The sequence below is a fragment of the Elgaria multicarinata genome, chromosome 10 (assembly GCF_023053635.1).
Source record: "Elgaria multicarinata webbii isolate HBS135686 ecotype San Diego chromosome 10, rElgMul1.1.pri, whole genome shotgun sequence".
Classification (NCBI taxonomy): domain Eukaryota; kingdom Metazoa; phylum Chordata; class Lepidosauria; order Squamata; family Anguidae; genus Elgaria; species Elgaria multicarinata.
In genome coordinates this window covers 18,339,490-18,355,659 of record NC_086180.1, presented here as the reverse complement: position 1 = coordinate 18,355,659, position 16,170 = coordinate 18,339,490, and the positions used below count along the sequence as shown (strand labels likewise).

Here is a 16,170-nt window from a genome sequence, read left to right as displayed (position 1 = left end):
TGTATCTGGGTAGACCTAAGGCCTTGCTTTGTTACTCTCAAAGGCCTGTGTAGTAGTTGCTTAGTGATGTTCTGAATGGTCGTGATGGTGGTGGGGAGAGAATCACTTTGAATGTTGTTAGATGGGTCAGGGATCAGGTAAATTCAATTCTGATTGGCTGGGGATTCTAGCTAGGTGGAAAACAGCGGTTGGGAAATGTCAGTTAAGGAGACAGGTGACAGCTGGGAGTTAGTCTGCAGAGAGGGAGGGAGGGGGTCTGCAGGTTAGTGTATGGTATGAATAGCTAAGACCTCGATGTTAAGTTATTCTTTCTCAGATAAACATATGTGCCTGGTGAAGATCAGGTGTAGGGAGCAGGTGGCTGTATTATGCCAGGAGGCTGCCTTAAGATCTTGCCAGAATAAGGTTATACAAGCAGGTAATAAAAACCCAGATAAACCGTCCAAGCTGCCAGTAGCACAAGATGTAGAGCTTTAGTGTCAGAGGATGACTGTACCCAAGAGTTGGACCTGGTTGTGAGTGTATTTGGATGGGGTCGAGGTTTAGGGAATTTGGCCTTAAGAATGGTCACTAAGTCTTTTAAAAACCCCAAAGTAAATATTAGTAATCCCTTGTGTACCAAATATCCCTTTAATAAATTATTTGTTTAATTAATAGCTTGTCTCCAGGGTTGGTGAGCCTTTCAAGCCTAAGGCCTTAGCTAGACCTAAGGTTTATCCCGGGATCGTCCCATGGTCGTCCCTGCCTGCTCCCGGGATATCCTGTGTGTCATTTACATGAACAGGGATGGCCCCAGGACGATCCTGGGATAAACCTTAAGTCTAGCTAAGGCCTAAGTCTCTTATATCAGCTACTAGGAGGTTTTAAAGTATTATAGTAGAATTAGTGGCAGTGGAAAAGGACCAGCTTGTGGGACTCTGAGTTATATAGAGAGACAGTTCTTTAGGCTCAGGGAAATAAGTATTTGCTATAAAAAACTGCATAGGTGGGATTGCCCAGTGAAGGAGCAGTTCCCCGTATGTGGTGGCAGTCGTGGGGAGAGGAAACCTCCACATATAAACACTACTCCAAAGCAAGTCAAAAGAAGAGATGAAGGTCATCTGAATACCAAGGTACCAGTCTCAACTTCAGAAATTGAAGCTCTGGACCATATTTGATTTTCACAGTACTCAACACCATTGGCTCCAAACCAAAGGAATATGTGGCTGTCTATAAAGCCTGGATCTATAGAGTTGTGAACACATCTACCAAATTGCATTTTCAGGAGGGAAAAGAAATATGAACAATAGGGTGGAGTAACTTTCTTTGAGATTGCAGCTGAAACCAACCAGAAGACAGATTGTATCTCAACTTTCCACCCAGGAGCTCAGGATGGTGCACATGGGTCTTCCTCCCTCCCCTTTTATCCTCAGAAAGTCCTCTGTAGTAAGGTTAGGGTTAGGAATGGTGAGGTCTTCAACATGGCCCAGCATGCTTCATGGCTGACTGAAAACAGGTCTCTCCAGTAAATGTCTAGGAGTCTCTCCACTACACCACATTGGCTTCACTCTTTCAGCAACTTTCTCCTGAATTTTCACTTTGGAGCTAAAGAACCAGACTGGGATATCTTCTTATTTAGCTGTTCCCTTGATTGATAATACTAAGGGCAAATGGGCCAGGCCTGATCCTTTTCTTGGCCCTTTTGCTTCTTCAGAGAGACTCCTTTAACAACTTTAAAACATATTGTGAGGTCATACGACCTCCTGATTTCTCCTTTTTCATTTGATCTTGCTCCCCGTTTCTTCCTAGGACAAGAGATGATGCCTTTCCCCCCTTGTAAAGCTTAGAAAAGCTCAATAGACATTATATTTAGCAAAGCTCCACATGACATTTGAGAAATCCTTGTCTATACTGGAATTGCTATACTACTAAAACAGCCTTCCCAAACCTGTCACCCTCCAGATGAACAACTCCCATTATCCCCCAGCAATTGTAGTCCAACTCATCTTGAGGGCACCAGGCTGCAGGAGGCAGCTCTTACGTATTTAAATAGAATAAGGCTTTCTGGCTTAACCACCGTGGTTAAAGCCATGCTTTAAGGGAGTCTTCTGAATGGGGTCAATGTTCTGCTGATGAAAACCCGTCTGTCAGCTGCTATTTGCCCTGGTAGGAAAACATGTACATGTTGTTGTTTCTTACCAGGGCAATAACTTTGTTGGAGAAAGGGCATTTTCACGCAGAAAATGTATTATGTTGGGACCAAACTACATATGAAATGTGTGAGTGCTTCTGTTCCTTTAAAAAAACCCAAATAGCAGCTATGGGGACTTTGGTGGTCCCAGGGAATTCACAGCTACTTACCAACTTACAACTCCTTCCCTTAATCGCTACACCGCATTCGCTATTGTTGCAACACTTATCTTGTAAAAAGCTTTCTGCTTTTTATATGGAACTAAGTACTTTGATACTTAAGCACTTTGATGAGGAAAAAACCCAGCATTACCAAAAACAACTTCAAAAGTACATGGACAGTGCAAGGGAAATTACTAGAAATTCGATTATACATCTAAATTTCATAGTAAAAAATTTCTGAATCAAACAATGCTGACCTACAACATAGGCTTGGCCAGTATCTTCAGTAGATGAGCAGTCAGATTCATTTTTCCTTCTTTCTAGGCTGGCATTTAAACCTGCATGAGAGTGTGAACTAAAAGGTGGTTGAAGAAATAGTAAAGGAGAAGCAGAGAGGAAAAGAGGAAGCAGAAGGGGACAAAGGAAAATGTAATAAAATAATGATGTTAAAAAAAATGACACACAAAACGCACAAACTGGTGTAAAGATGCACACGACTTTGCATTAAAGAAAACATCCGTGGAAATCTGTGAAACATGGAGAAGTTTATTCTATGTGCATGGAAGCAGAGCATGTGGAAATAAATATGAAACAGACCGTTGCAAGGTGATTTTTAGTATGATGGGATGAAAATAACAGAATCATAGAATAGTAGAGTTGGAAGGGGCCTAAAGGCCATCAAGTCCAACCCCCTGCTCAATGCAGGAATCCACCCTAAAACATCCCTGACAGATGGCTGTCCAGCTGCATCTTGAAGGCCTCTAGTGTGGGAAAGCCCACGACCTCCCTAGGTAATTGATTCCAAAATGAATCCTGCCGTTTTACAAAATGTACAGTATTTCCTTATACACAGCAGTCTCTGGCAGCTGGGTCAAGGGCTACTGGATTGTGAAACATTCAGGCACAGACAGCAACAGTAAAGCATTTGCAGAATTGCTCAGAACCTCAATTCCTGCCTTTTAAAAGTCTAAAACGGGAACTCTGCTTGCCTTCAGCCAAACAATACCAGCCATATCATCTAACGATCCCAGACACTGACTTTAGTGAAGCCATCTTCAGCCTGATGCCCTCCAAATGTCTTGGACTGCAACTCCCACAATTCTCAGCCAGCATGATCATTGGCCATGATTGCTGGGAATTATGGGTGTTGCAGTCCAAGTCATCTGCAGGGCCGCTGGTTGAGGAAGGCGGCTGTAGTGTATTAGGAAGTGTTCTAAATAAGAAAGAGGACTTGAATTCAAGTAGGGAATTTGTATTTTTCTGTCTGTGGCAATGATAATTGCCTTTCCTAAAAAGATATGCACACATGAACCTGAGTTTGCCATTATTCTAGATACAAGAACAGTTTAAATGCTGCAGCCTCCATGGAGAGGCCCCTGAAAAATGTTTAGTTGTGGTGGTGTTCCATGCAATGGGTGCAACAGTGCTAAGCCTGGTTTATGGTCCCAGACATGCACAGTGTCTCCATTCCATACTAGGGGCTTGGAAGCACTAATGCCTCCATTTTAAATGATGCAGGCTTTAAAACTTCACTGTTTGGTTCTTCTATTGTTGTGTTTTAAGTTGCGTTTCAATGGATCTGGGCAGTATCTAATAGTGCACTACCGCTAATGTATTTCTAGTGCAATGTCAATAGTGCTTGCTAGCATGATGGAGAGAGAAGTTCTTTATTGAGTCTTAGCAAATTGCCATTATACACAAACACAGAATAAAACACTATACAATTTAAAACTCCACCAACAAACCATTAAGAGTTGAATAGTTTTCCATACAGCTTTTAGACTTCGTGGCACGTATTTGTACAGCACTGACAAGGAATTTGGCAGTTCTAAAAGATACATACTTCTCAGCATCAGACAACAGGAAACAAGTCTTAACAAAGGATGGCCTCCCCTTGAACAATCTTAACAACGGATGAATGTATTTGGTTCTGACACAGAGCATTCTAGCAGTACATGAATAGTACCTTCAATTGATACTGAATTGCAACTGCATACTCTATCCTTCTTAGGAACCCCCTTGTGCCAACCCACCCAGTCTGCCAATGGAAGAGTATTTAATCTTGCCCGAGTGAAGGCAACCCTCATTTTAATATTTGGTAGATCTGCGAGGTATTTTGGAAAAGATAAATACAAAGGAATATAGGAGGCATAGCAACTATTAGATTGGCAAGTCTTGATCTCAGCCACCTGAGATGGCATCTCAATATCCTTAAACCTTTGGAGCACTAACACTTTAGCTCTATCATGAGTCATCCAGGGAAACCCAACACATCTGCAGTTGCTATTGGCATTGTGCTAGAGATAGTTCAAGCTAGCACCACATTGCTTATGTTAGTGGTAATACAGCATTGGATTTTATGCTTTAATTAAGACTTTGTTTTTAATTGGCATTTTATTATTGCTAGATGCCTTGAGCGCCATTTTTGGTGGAAAGGTGGATATAAGTTCAATCAATCAATCAATAACATATCTACTGCATGGATTACCTCCACAACGATGCACGTTAGAGCAGCCTCCCCCTGGGAATTGCAATATTAAAATCAAGCCATTCAAGAGGTTCTTACTTGTTTAGTTTTGCTCCTGCAGCCACTGATTCTGTATCGGACTTTGGCACCTGTTGGAAGATTTTCCCCATCAATTCCTCCATTCTGCGCGAAGAGGAGTCCATGGAGGCAGTAGCATTTTTCCGGAGAGGGTTGACAGTCACCTGACTCTGGGTGAGGTCATGAAAGGATTTGCTCATAATTTTGGGTCTTTCCTCCCACGACGTCTTCTCATTTTTGTCTCTGGAACAGCCTTGGGCAGGCTGGAAAAGGGACAGTTCAGAGTAGGAGAGTCTCTTGAGGATCTCTGCTTGCACTGACAACGGCCGGACTGCCAGCCTGTTCAAGGTGCTGCTGGCCAGGCTGCCGGTGCTGATGGCGCGTCCCATGTTAAACCCTTTCACAGAATCCGTGTGGAGATTTAGGCTCCTGAAGGATGCTCTCTCTGCAAGTAGACACATTGAAAAAATAAAATGAAAAATGAAATGCCTTCATTGCACCTTGGGAAACAAAGAAGAAATAAGGACAACAGCTCTGATCTGGAGGTTTGCAGGGCCCCAATGTTGACTCGGGAGCACATTCAACACTGGGGAACATTCAGTAGCCACAATCCAACAGAGATTCTAGAGAGCCAGGCTTAATGTTACATTGTGTGCGTACTTAGAACTGGCCACTCTTTTTCTTCAGGAAAAGGCAACCACCGGGAGCCCCCAATACAGCTTGGGATCACAAGATGATGTGGTGGGGATGGGGGCAAAGATGGGATGCCTTCAAAGGTTGTTGGGAAACAGTACGTAATGCAAAATACAGCAACTAAGTTCAGATTAATGAGGGAAGTACCAGCTTTACATTCCCCATCCCAGGATCACCGCAGGAGGAGGTGCCACAGGTGAGGTGCCACAACCAAAAAGGATCTACTCCTTTTTGAACTCTCGTTTCTAACAAGAGGCACTAATAGTTACATTCCCAGGACTTAAGGATCAATACCGGCTATACATTTGTTTCTGGACAGAGTTCGAAGTGCTAGCCTTATTCTTTAAAACTAAATGGATGAATGGCTGGTGAAGATGTTAGAGTTGGCGGAGATGGCAAAACTTACGTCAATAATTAGAGAAAAGTCAACATCTAGGTTTATAATCAAATGGAAACCTCTTATAGTCTTTTTACGGGAACTAGAAAAAAACAATTTGTTTATCTGGATTCAACGAATAAGAAGAAAACTTTAAGACAACAGAAAGCGGGTAACTTTCTCTTTTTTTTTTGTAATTACAGAGTAAGAGAAAATATTGTTACATATTTTTGCTGTGGAGAAAATCGGAAGACCATTTAAATTTTGTATGGTTTTTGTTGTTGTTCTTGTGGCATTTGTTTGTTTGTTTGTGTTTTGTAACAATAAAACATTTAAACAGCAAAACCCAAACAAACTCCTAAATGGTTTGGGACCTGGGGACCTGGAAGCCCACCCAGTTCCATATGATTGGTCTGACCTTTAGGATGTTCTTCAGAGGTCCTGCTCAGATTTGTTTCCCCTGTTTATTAAGTGTTTTGGGGGGAGGGTTAAAAAAGGAGCAGAACTATTTTGGCTGTGGCATCTCGCTTTTGAAATGCCCCTCTAGGCTCCCGTTGTAGTGATCTTTACAGCGGGTAAAGACGCTACTTCTCTCATTAACATGAAGCAAAGCTCCAAGCTGCGGTTCTGAATAATGAACAGTTGGTTGTTTAATTGCTGAGGTTTTATAGTTATATTCGTCTTTATATTTTTTGGCCACTTTGGAAATCTACTTGATTAAGGGATGGGATATATTTAAAGAAAAAAATAATAATTATAGGGCTGAGTGAAAATGCCCCACTCCTTTGCAGTCCCATTCAAAGGTTATGAAGGTAAGGCGTCATTTCAGCTATTTTCAAGAGCGAGAGGGTCTGAATTTGGTAGCAGTGGGGAGACAAAACTTACCAGAGTGTTTGAAGATCCGTAGGGCTGGTGGCGATGCACCATTCCGAGGGCTGCTTGGAAAGTTCTAAAATAGCAGCTGCCGACCTCCAAAATCTCTGATAATTTTCAGCATCCCTTCCCAAGTTTGCAAAGTCTTCCCAAATGCAAAAGATGCAAAGCAGTCCCCACCACCCCAAAACTGGGCGGAACTTTTCAAGATTTGAAAGTTTGGCCCAGAATTAAATTAAATAATTAAGCAAGCAAACATACAAACTTCACAGCTTGTCATCCTGTTTTAGAATGAGCACACTTTTGGCTAAGACCAAAACTCCTTTGCATACACATAGGGCTGAAGCTCTTTAAATGCACACACTTTAATAATTGTGTATTCTTTGCTTTATCTAGTATGAACGTGCTTGGTCCTTTGAAGCCTTTCTGTGTAATCCTTAATCTTCAGCTAATCTTTGAAAGTCCTCCTTTGCACTCTTTCAAGAATTTGAATCTCTGTTCTTTAAGCTCAGTGCCCAGTGCTGTACACAAGGTTCTTCTTACAAAGGTTTGTACATGAAAGAAACCATTATCTCTCCATTTGTAACTAATCCTCTTCCTCGTGCACCATAAGACCTTGTTAGCTGGGTTTTGGCAGACACCACAGGCCGTACTTTCTCCTCTGAGCTATCATCTCTTTGTCAGCTTCTCGCTCAATAACCAAGTCTGCCCTGCAAATTTTCTCTCGTTTAAATTGAGCGTCATCACACAGGGGAAAAAAAATCGCATTTGCTTATCGTCACTTCTCCGCCCGTGCGTTTGTCCCTCATTACTTCCTCCTTTGAAAGAGGAAGTAAGCAATGTGCACATGGCCCATTCAGTGGGCTGTTTTGAGCACACTGCTTCTCCTGCACACATCAGGAGATAGCGGTAACTTCCGTCTTGAAAAGAAGTCGGACTTACTGGGGTGTTTTTTTTGTTTGTCCCCGGCTCCACTACATCATTGGCAGTAAGAGCTTTAAGCCAAAATGTACTGGTATTTTGGCCCTGCCTCCTTTTGCCTTTGGTTCCTCCCACCACAGGAATGCGAACCCCAAGCGTTCTCCGAAATGGAATTTAGCCCTCCGGCTGAAAGAGGTTCAGCATCGCTCCCCTACATGTTTTCCACTCACTAGACATGGTGGGAAAAGGGAGAGGGCTTGTGGTGCACGAGGAAGAGGATTAGTTACAAATGGAGAGATAATGGTTTCTTTCATGTACAAACCTTCGCAAGACGAACCTTGTGTACAGCACTGGGCACTGAGCTTAAAGAAGAGAGATTCAAATTCTTGAAAGAGTGCAAAGGAGGACTTTGAAAGGGCTTTCTCTGTGGTGGCACCCCGACTGTAGAATGCCCTCTCCTTGGAGGCCCGACTGGTGCCAACATTGACTCTATTCCGGTGCCAAGTAAAAACATGGCTTTTTAACAAAGCCTTTAATGGTTAAATTCACCTGGCTCACACGTTGTTTTAACTGTTTTAATTGTTTTTACTTCTTTTAAATTATTTATTTATTTATTACATTTCTATACTGCCCAATAGCTGGGGCTCTCTGGGCGGTTCACATTATATTGGTTTTAACTTGATTCATGGTTTAATTTGTCTTTAGCTGTGTATATTGAATGTTTTATATTGTATGATTTTATCTGTACGCCGCCCTGAGATCCTAGTGATATAGGGCGGGATACAAATGTTTTAAATAAATAAATAAATAAATAGCCATCGCAAGGGAGGGGCAAGAAGGCAAGGCAGGAGCTGCGAAAGGGATTAGACAGATGCACGGAGGACAAGGCTATCAGAGGCTACTGGTCTCGATGGTTAAATGAAGCTCCAGGTTCAGAGGTGGTATGCCAATGTACAACAGCTGCCCGAGAGCAACAGTGTGCAATGGGCTTCCTGGAGGCATCTGGTTGGCTACTGCGGGAAACAGGATGCGAGAGTCGATGGACTTTTGTTCTGAACCAACAGGGCTCTTTCTAGGTTCTCAGAGATGTGGCTCTGCTGTTTTGGTCCAGCACATTAACGCTATATGAATCACCGCAACAAAGTTTCTGATGTTCATTAATCAGGACAGCAGCAACAGGAGGAAGGTACATCAAGTCGCGCTTACCAATGTCCTGAGCATCCTGGTTACTTTGCCTGGCTCTCATCTGGAGCTGGAATTTATGCTGCGAAGAGCAGAGCTGCAGCAAGTACTGGCAGGCCTTGCTGGTGTCTGTTTGGAATGCGTGTTTTATGCCATCAGACGTGTTCTGTAGAGTTATCTTCCTCTTCTGCAGTGTGAAAAGACAGATAGATTAGATAGAGGGAATGAAAACAGGTCTGTTCGCTGAGCTTGGGAAAGATATTATTCAAATCGAAAGAAAAGCTGTGACGGCAAACTGGCCGGATATCTGTTGTATCAACTACATTCATATCAGTTACGGTCTGCTGTATTAATTACGGTTACTCTAGAATGGAGGCATTGAAAATAAAATTACAGCACACTCCGTGGCTGGATATTATAAAAGGACTGAACTCAATGCAACACTAAATTTGTGAAAGCATTTAACATGGACACTCGAAATCCTTTAAAAAGACGATATTGGAGGAGAGGGCCAAATAGGATTATTCCTTGTCTGCCGTGGTCCTGGCAAGAATATCCCCCAGCCCACTCCAGCTGCTATCTGGTACAGGAAGGAAGCTCCTATTAGCACCATATGCATCTCCTGGGGCTAGCAGCGGCTTTGGTGAGAGGGATTTTGGGTAGGGCTGCAGCTCACAAGGCAAGAGTTGAATTCCCCCTTCCCTGCATGCCACATTCCTGATGGTGCTCACCATTACCCCACAGCTGCTATCTATCTATCTATCTATCTATCTATCTATCTATCTATCTATCTATCTAAACATGTATGCTAAATGCACACATTTAGCATCACCTAAATGAAGGCTATCAGTGGCTACTAGCCCTGATGGTTGTGTGCAACCTCCAGTATTCTAGGCAGTAAGCCTGTATACACTGTCATTTTAAATGTCTAAACGTTTCAATATTGGAATATATTTAAGATATTTTTAACTTTGTATATTTCTATTTATAGGTTTTAAATGTTTATGTTTTAAATTTTGTAATGCCGCCTTGAGGTCCAGCATTGGACAAAAGGTGGGATAATAATAATAATAATAATAATAATAATAATAATAATAATAATAATAATAATTTTCACAAGGAACTCTGCTCTATCAGGCTCCATAATAACCTGTTTCCCTGCCTCCCCCCATTGTTTCTCTTGCTTCATACAGCTTGGCTTGTTGCTTGAGCCATCTGGTTTATATTACTCAACGACGTGCTGCAGAGCGTGGAGCACCTTGGATCATCCTGCTCTTTGCTTTTGGCACACTACGCTTTGGACGATGTGGGTAACTCAACAAGGTTCAGAGGGTGAGAGTTGTCCAGCCTTTGATTTTGTGAAAAATGTTACCAACATACACTAAAGGATATTTTCTTTGTTTCTCTCCATGGGAAGCGAAGGACAGGCGTACGGGCTCCGTTGTGAACCTCAAAAATGAGAACTCCTTTGGGGCAGACGCCCAGCAGAATTCCAGTCTGAGATTTTTTCTCTGGCAACACACGATGAAAATGAACACCATATTCCGTCAGCCTTTGGCAAATCTGCACGAAGGAAGAGAGAGACAGGAAGAGGCATTTGCGAGGAGAATTAATGCGAGGATGCCGAGAGCAGAACGATATTGGAGGGTTTAAAAACTTGGCTGTACAAATCAGACTCATCCTCCACCCACATAATTGAGCAGCCTAAATTATGATGTGGGAGCTCATACACATTTTAATTCTCGGTTGCTGTTTCAATAGATAACTGCTATGGTTACCTGCAAGCAATTGCAACCGAGCTTTAAGCATTGGGTGAAGACCAGCCAGCAGAAATCAGCACTATTCAAACAGGGGATAGTTACATTCTAAGGAAGGGAACGTGTAGCACCCTTCCAACGTTGGTGGAGTGCAACCCCCATCAACCCTAGCCAGCATAGCCAATGGTAAGAGAGGATGGGAGTTGTGGTACCACAGCAGCCAGAAGGCCACACATTCCCCATCCTTATTCTAAGGAGTGGCTTCTGATGTTGCACAACGTAATGGACCATTACTGGGGTTAGGTATTGTTGGGCAGCTGCCAGGGCCCACATATTCCAACAGTGGACCTCTTTCAGCCCTGTAGCTGCTCTTCCTGGCTGTTGTTGCTTGTTGCATGTTCACATAACCTCCTCAAGTGTGCAGACAAGGAGAAGGAGCGGCAGCTGCCCTCTCTTTCTGGGCATTCTCAGACCCAGCTCCCTGGAAACTCCAGCAAGCAAACATGTGTTAAGGAACAGTGAACTTTTATTACAGCAGGGCACCACCGCAAGCACTCCACAACAGTCCACGGATCAGAGTCCTTAGTGGGCCCAAGTTCAAATGAACTCAGATAGTCCAAATAGGAACTAGAAACACATTCCTAAAGCCAGGAGAAACTAAAGTTCCTCGTTTGTCAATCTAGCCCTATGGAAAAACTTAGCCTGGAGTTGAAAACTCCTGTTTTTTCTCTTGCCTACGAGACAGCCTTGGACATGCCTTTTCCTCATCTGCCTCTGCCTCTTGGCCATTTATCAAAGAATGTTCCTCAGGCAACTCGGGCGCTTTCCTCAAGGCTGGCCCTGGCTATAGTTGAGAAGGAGAGCTACTTCCCCCTGAAAGCAGGCAGAGGCAAATTCTCAGCATCCTGACATTCTATATTTTGACTATGCCCTAAATAAAATCCTTCTATCTTCGAATCAGATTCTTCCTCTGAGATTTCGGTATCAGGGGAAAGCATGGCAGCAGAGACTGGGCTCACAGGAAGAGGGCAAATTAATGGGCAGTGGTGCAAGTGGCATGGAGGAGATGGTGGATGCAATCAGTGAGGAGTGCCCACTCAGGGTATATTGATCAATTCCCCACAAAACTGGGAGCTGGCATTGACAAATACCCACATTTCCAGAGTGCAGTCTTCCCCAGCTTGGTGCCCTCCTTATGTGTTGGACTGCAATTCCCATGCTGATTGGGAATGATGGGAATTGCAGTCCAACATACCTGGAGGAAACCAAGTTGAGGAAGGCTGCCATATGGTGCACCAACAATATGTCTTCTGCTGTATTTGAAGGTTAGATCCATGTATGAAAATATGTGGGGAAGACAATTTGGAAGCCCCTACCAATTGCAGATTCTGGGATAGTGAGTGTTTCCCTGTATGGTGAGAACTGGGGGATCCCACTTTTCCAAATGCATGAGGTGACTTTCCTATGCTCTCTCTTTCCAGTTGGCTTTCTTCCACCCATTCACTTTGATGGCAAACCTCTTATGAAAATTGATGGGCTCCATGCATAACTGCTTTTACTTACCTTAAGAAATTCCAACTCGGCCTCTTTTTCAGAAGCACCAGCGTAATTACTGTGCAGTTTTGGCAATTCTTCTTTGACATTGGATAGGTCCAGGTTTTCCATCACTCTAGGTGGTAAATAGTGCTCTGTTCTGAAATAGGACAGTCCATGCACCTACAAAAAGAAACGTCGGAGTAAGATTAAGAGTCCATAGACCTGATGACCAAACCTGGTTGTAGCTGGATGTTTTTCTGCCACTCAGATTTTATTTATTTATTTATTTATTACATTTCTATACCGCCCAATAGCCGGAGCTCTCTGGGCTCTCTGTCATTCAGATAATGTCTGAATGACAGAATCACAAAGTGGTTAGAGTAATGTCCGGACTGCAGGTCAGGCTATAGTATAGTGGGCTATCCAACAAGACATAAATCTGACCAATGACTGAGGCCTCATCTACACCAAGCAGATATTCCACTATGAAAGTGGTATGAAAGCGGTATATGAAAGGCAGGAGCCACACTACTGCTTTATAGTGGTATTGAAGTGCACTGACAACTGTTGGGGCCCATTGACATGTACCATATACTGCTTTCATACCATTTTCGTAGTATTATATCCTACTTGGTGTAGATGTGTCATGGGCCCCAACAGTTGTCAGTGCCCTTCATTACCACTATAAAGCAGTAGTGTAGATCCTGCAGTGCACTTCAATACCGTTATAAAGCAGTAGTGTGGCTCCTGCCTTTTATATACTGCTTTCATAGTAGAATACCCTGCTTGGTATAGATGAGCCCTTTATAATTATTTATTTTATTTATATGAAGTATTTTTTACCTTGATTTTCTGTTCCTTTAACTATAAGAGCCCCAAGGAGGGGAAACCAGTCTCTACCCAGCATTTATCTCAGCGCATTTCCTGACTGTCCGCCTCTGCTATCTGCAGGCACAACTCTCGGCTCGGGAAACCCTCCACTATGACTGTCGCAGCATCTATGGCAAGGGTGGGCAACTTGTGGATTTCTAGATGTTTTGGCCTGCAATTCCTATGATCCCTCGCCATTGGTGATGCTGCCTAGGGCTGATAGGAGTTGTAAGCCAAAACATCTGGATGGCCACAAGTTGTCCACACTACAGACTTGATGTCAGTGCTAGAACAGATGCTTCCTTTGGAAGGGCTGCGCTCAGTGCTTTGTCTGCCCCGCCTGCTTGCCACTCTACCAATATGAGGGACTGCACAGAGACCACACAGATGAAAGACCGGATGCTAACCTGGAACTGCAGTCTCACAACCCACCATGCTGCGGGTGCCTTTGTGCCTGTGCTTTTCGCTCTCACTATGGTGGTCAGAAATGGAAATAGGCAGGAAGGTGGGAGCCACGCCCCCTTGTGGAGGGTGGGGCACCTGCCAAAACTCTAGCCTAGCTTTAGATAATTCCTGAACGGAGCTCTGGGCAGGCAGAGGATCCACATGTGTGACTTTATAAGATGATCACTTGAAGAACTATCTATCTATTGCATTTCTATATTGCCCAATAGTCAAAGCTCTGTGGGTGGTTCACAAAAATTAACTGGTTACATGTAAGCAACCCGCCTTCTAGCATTATGTGAATGAGCCCGTCAGAACCGCCCACAGAGGGGGATGCCTGCTGTGTCTCTGAATGAGCAAATGCTTTCGTCTTGACTCTTTCCTATCAGCAAACTGCCCATTCCCCACTATGCCGCCACCACAGAAGTGATCGGATCATTCAGTCTCGGTCCGGAGATTCAGTAGAATTGCCCAATCTCAAAAGAGATGTCCGGTTGTTTTTCTGCACGTGAGTCCCCGCTCTCAATGTGACATGTAAGACATACTAAAAGAAAAGCTTCGGGATTATTGGATTAAAGTGCACCTCCAATTTTAATTCAGAAACAAGAATGCGTCAGATGTTTTGGTCTCAAGTCTGATCTTCTGTGACATCAACAGGAAATGTCTCTCTGCCTTTTAGCATTGTATTAAGACCCAAAAGAACAAGATCAAATTGGCTTCAAAGCCATGAACGGAGAAGCCATTCTAGATCTTGATTCTATGGCTGAAAAGCAACTCCATTTGGAAGGCCTATTCGTGTTCTACCTCCTCTACTTCTGAACCAAATAATAGGCATTTATATGCACTTTAGAGTATCCAAAACAACTGACACACACACGTATTAAGGCACAGAAATTGGAAAGCAGAATGAGAAGGCTGCCCACAGATGAAAAAACACCCTTACTTCAGCTTGATAATCTCCATATTCTGCCTGTAGGGCCAGTGAGGCTAGCAATAAAGCTGTCTCATCATCACAGTGCATCTTCTCCTCCAGGAGATCTTTCCTTAACTGCAGGTAATACTGATGACATGTCAGAGAATGCCTGGCCAAAAGAAAAAGAAAAAAAGGTAGGTGGGTGGGTGGGGGTAGAACTAGCACAGAAAACATGGTGTGGAAAGAATAGTTATACATGGATTAGCCACAGCGATGATCCTCTTTTACACCAAACCACCACACTTTGCTGATTGATCAGCTCATGAGCACAGGAGAGGGAATATACTAAAAATGACTCTATAAGGCAGATTCCTACGTTTCTATGGCAGAAGGTAGAATTTAATCAGCTTCACAGCTGTTTCTTAGACATAATGCTACAGCAGAGCCATGTAAATAGCCCACAAAAGTTGCTAGCCTGCAGATAGGCTAGTCCCTGTGCTTCCATGCTGACCATGGAAGAGGACTGGTGGAGAAAGAACAGAGCGGTTCATTGCCCTCTACCAGCCTGCTCCATTTCTTTGCTGGTTGTAGAGGAAGAAAATTTCCTTCTCCGCAACCGGCCTGGAAACCAAACAGGTTGGTGGAGGAGAGATGCAGGGATCTGTCCCTTCTCCAGAGGCCTGGAATTCCGTGCACCAGGGCTAGTGCTGAAATACAAGGCTGTTATACTGACTTCTCATTATTATGCAGGTGAGCAGAGAACCAGAACAGAATCTTCGCAAGGCACCTGTTGGGATTCCCCAGTAGAACCCACACATGGCGGAAGGAGGATTGAAAAGCGGCATGCGTGTACTCACTGTATCGAGCTAATATCATCCACAAAGAATTTAATGCGGAAGAACAAGGTGAAGTTGATCGTGTTTTTGCTCTTTTTCTTTGGTTCTTCTTTCCAGCCTTCGGGAGCTATTTTAGTTAGTTTCAGCTCTGGGTCGATGAAGAAAAATTCATTTTCTGCCATAAAAAGAAACAAAAATAAAGAATTAATAAGGCATAATTGATCAGCCGGCCGTTGTCCCTTTAACAGAACTATGGTCAGATTGACTCAATTCTGGTAATTTCTGCTTGATGATTAACTATCTCTTGTACACCTGATCCTTAGGCTGAAATCCTATATCCACTTTTTTGGAAGGAAATAAGTTCCAATGAACTCAATGGGACCTATTTTTGAATAGACATGTATAGGATAGTGCTATTAATTGTTAACTTTTCCATAAAGCAAGGAGAGTTAATGGTATACTGCAAACTGCACAGCAGAGGAATAGGGACATAGAGTTTGCAATGTGGGTGCAGTATGAAAACAAGACGAAGTTTACATGTTTGCAATTTGGCTCTCAGGATGCAGGTACACTCCCTGCCCCCAAAGAATTTGTTAATATTGGCTGAGACATCATTTAAGAAAATTAATAGATCTTGACAAGCCCAATATAAGTCTTTTTAAAATATATATTCCAGACAGCTGTGTCATCATGCCATGCTCCAGAAATCTAATGCTCAATATAAAAAGCACCTTAGCCAACACAGGGGCTTGTCCGATACACCAGCTATGTACAAAACTATAGCAGGCAGTTCAAGTCAAGCTCATTGAGTGGCTTTTAGGGAGGAGCAGAACCCAACTTTCTTAGAATAAATGTATTTATAAATTAAGCTCGTGGGCCATTTGAGTCTCAAG

At 43.2% G+C, this 16,170-nt stretch overlaps 1 protein-coding gene across 1 annotated transcript in view; it reads right to left on the bottom strand.

The window, feature by feature from the left end:
* Positions 1-16,170, bottom strand: part of PTPN13 (protein tyrosine phosphatase non-receptor type 13) — a 172,869-nt gene that overhangs the window by 43,951 nt on the left and 112,748 nt on the right. Inside the window, exons 13-19 of the mRNA XM_063136332.1 lie at positions 15,299-15,452; positions 14,472-14,610; positions 12,242-12,394; positions 10,302-10,484; positions 8,946-9,108; positions 4,898-5,321; positions 2,589-2,686 (exon numbers count right to left, since the gene is read on the bottom strand). Of these exons, the coding sequence (XP_062992402.1) occupies positions 2,589-2,686; positions 4,898-5,321; positions 8,946-9,108; positions 10,302-10,484; positions 12,242-12,394; positions 14,472-14,610; positions 15,299-15,452 (1,314 nt within the window). The remainder of the gene's footprint in view (positions 1-2,588; positions 2,687-4,897; positions 5,322-8,945; positions 9,109-10,301; positions 10,485-12,241; positions 12,395-14,471; positions 14,611-15,298; positions 15,453-16,170) is intronic.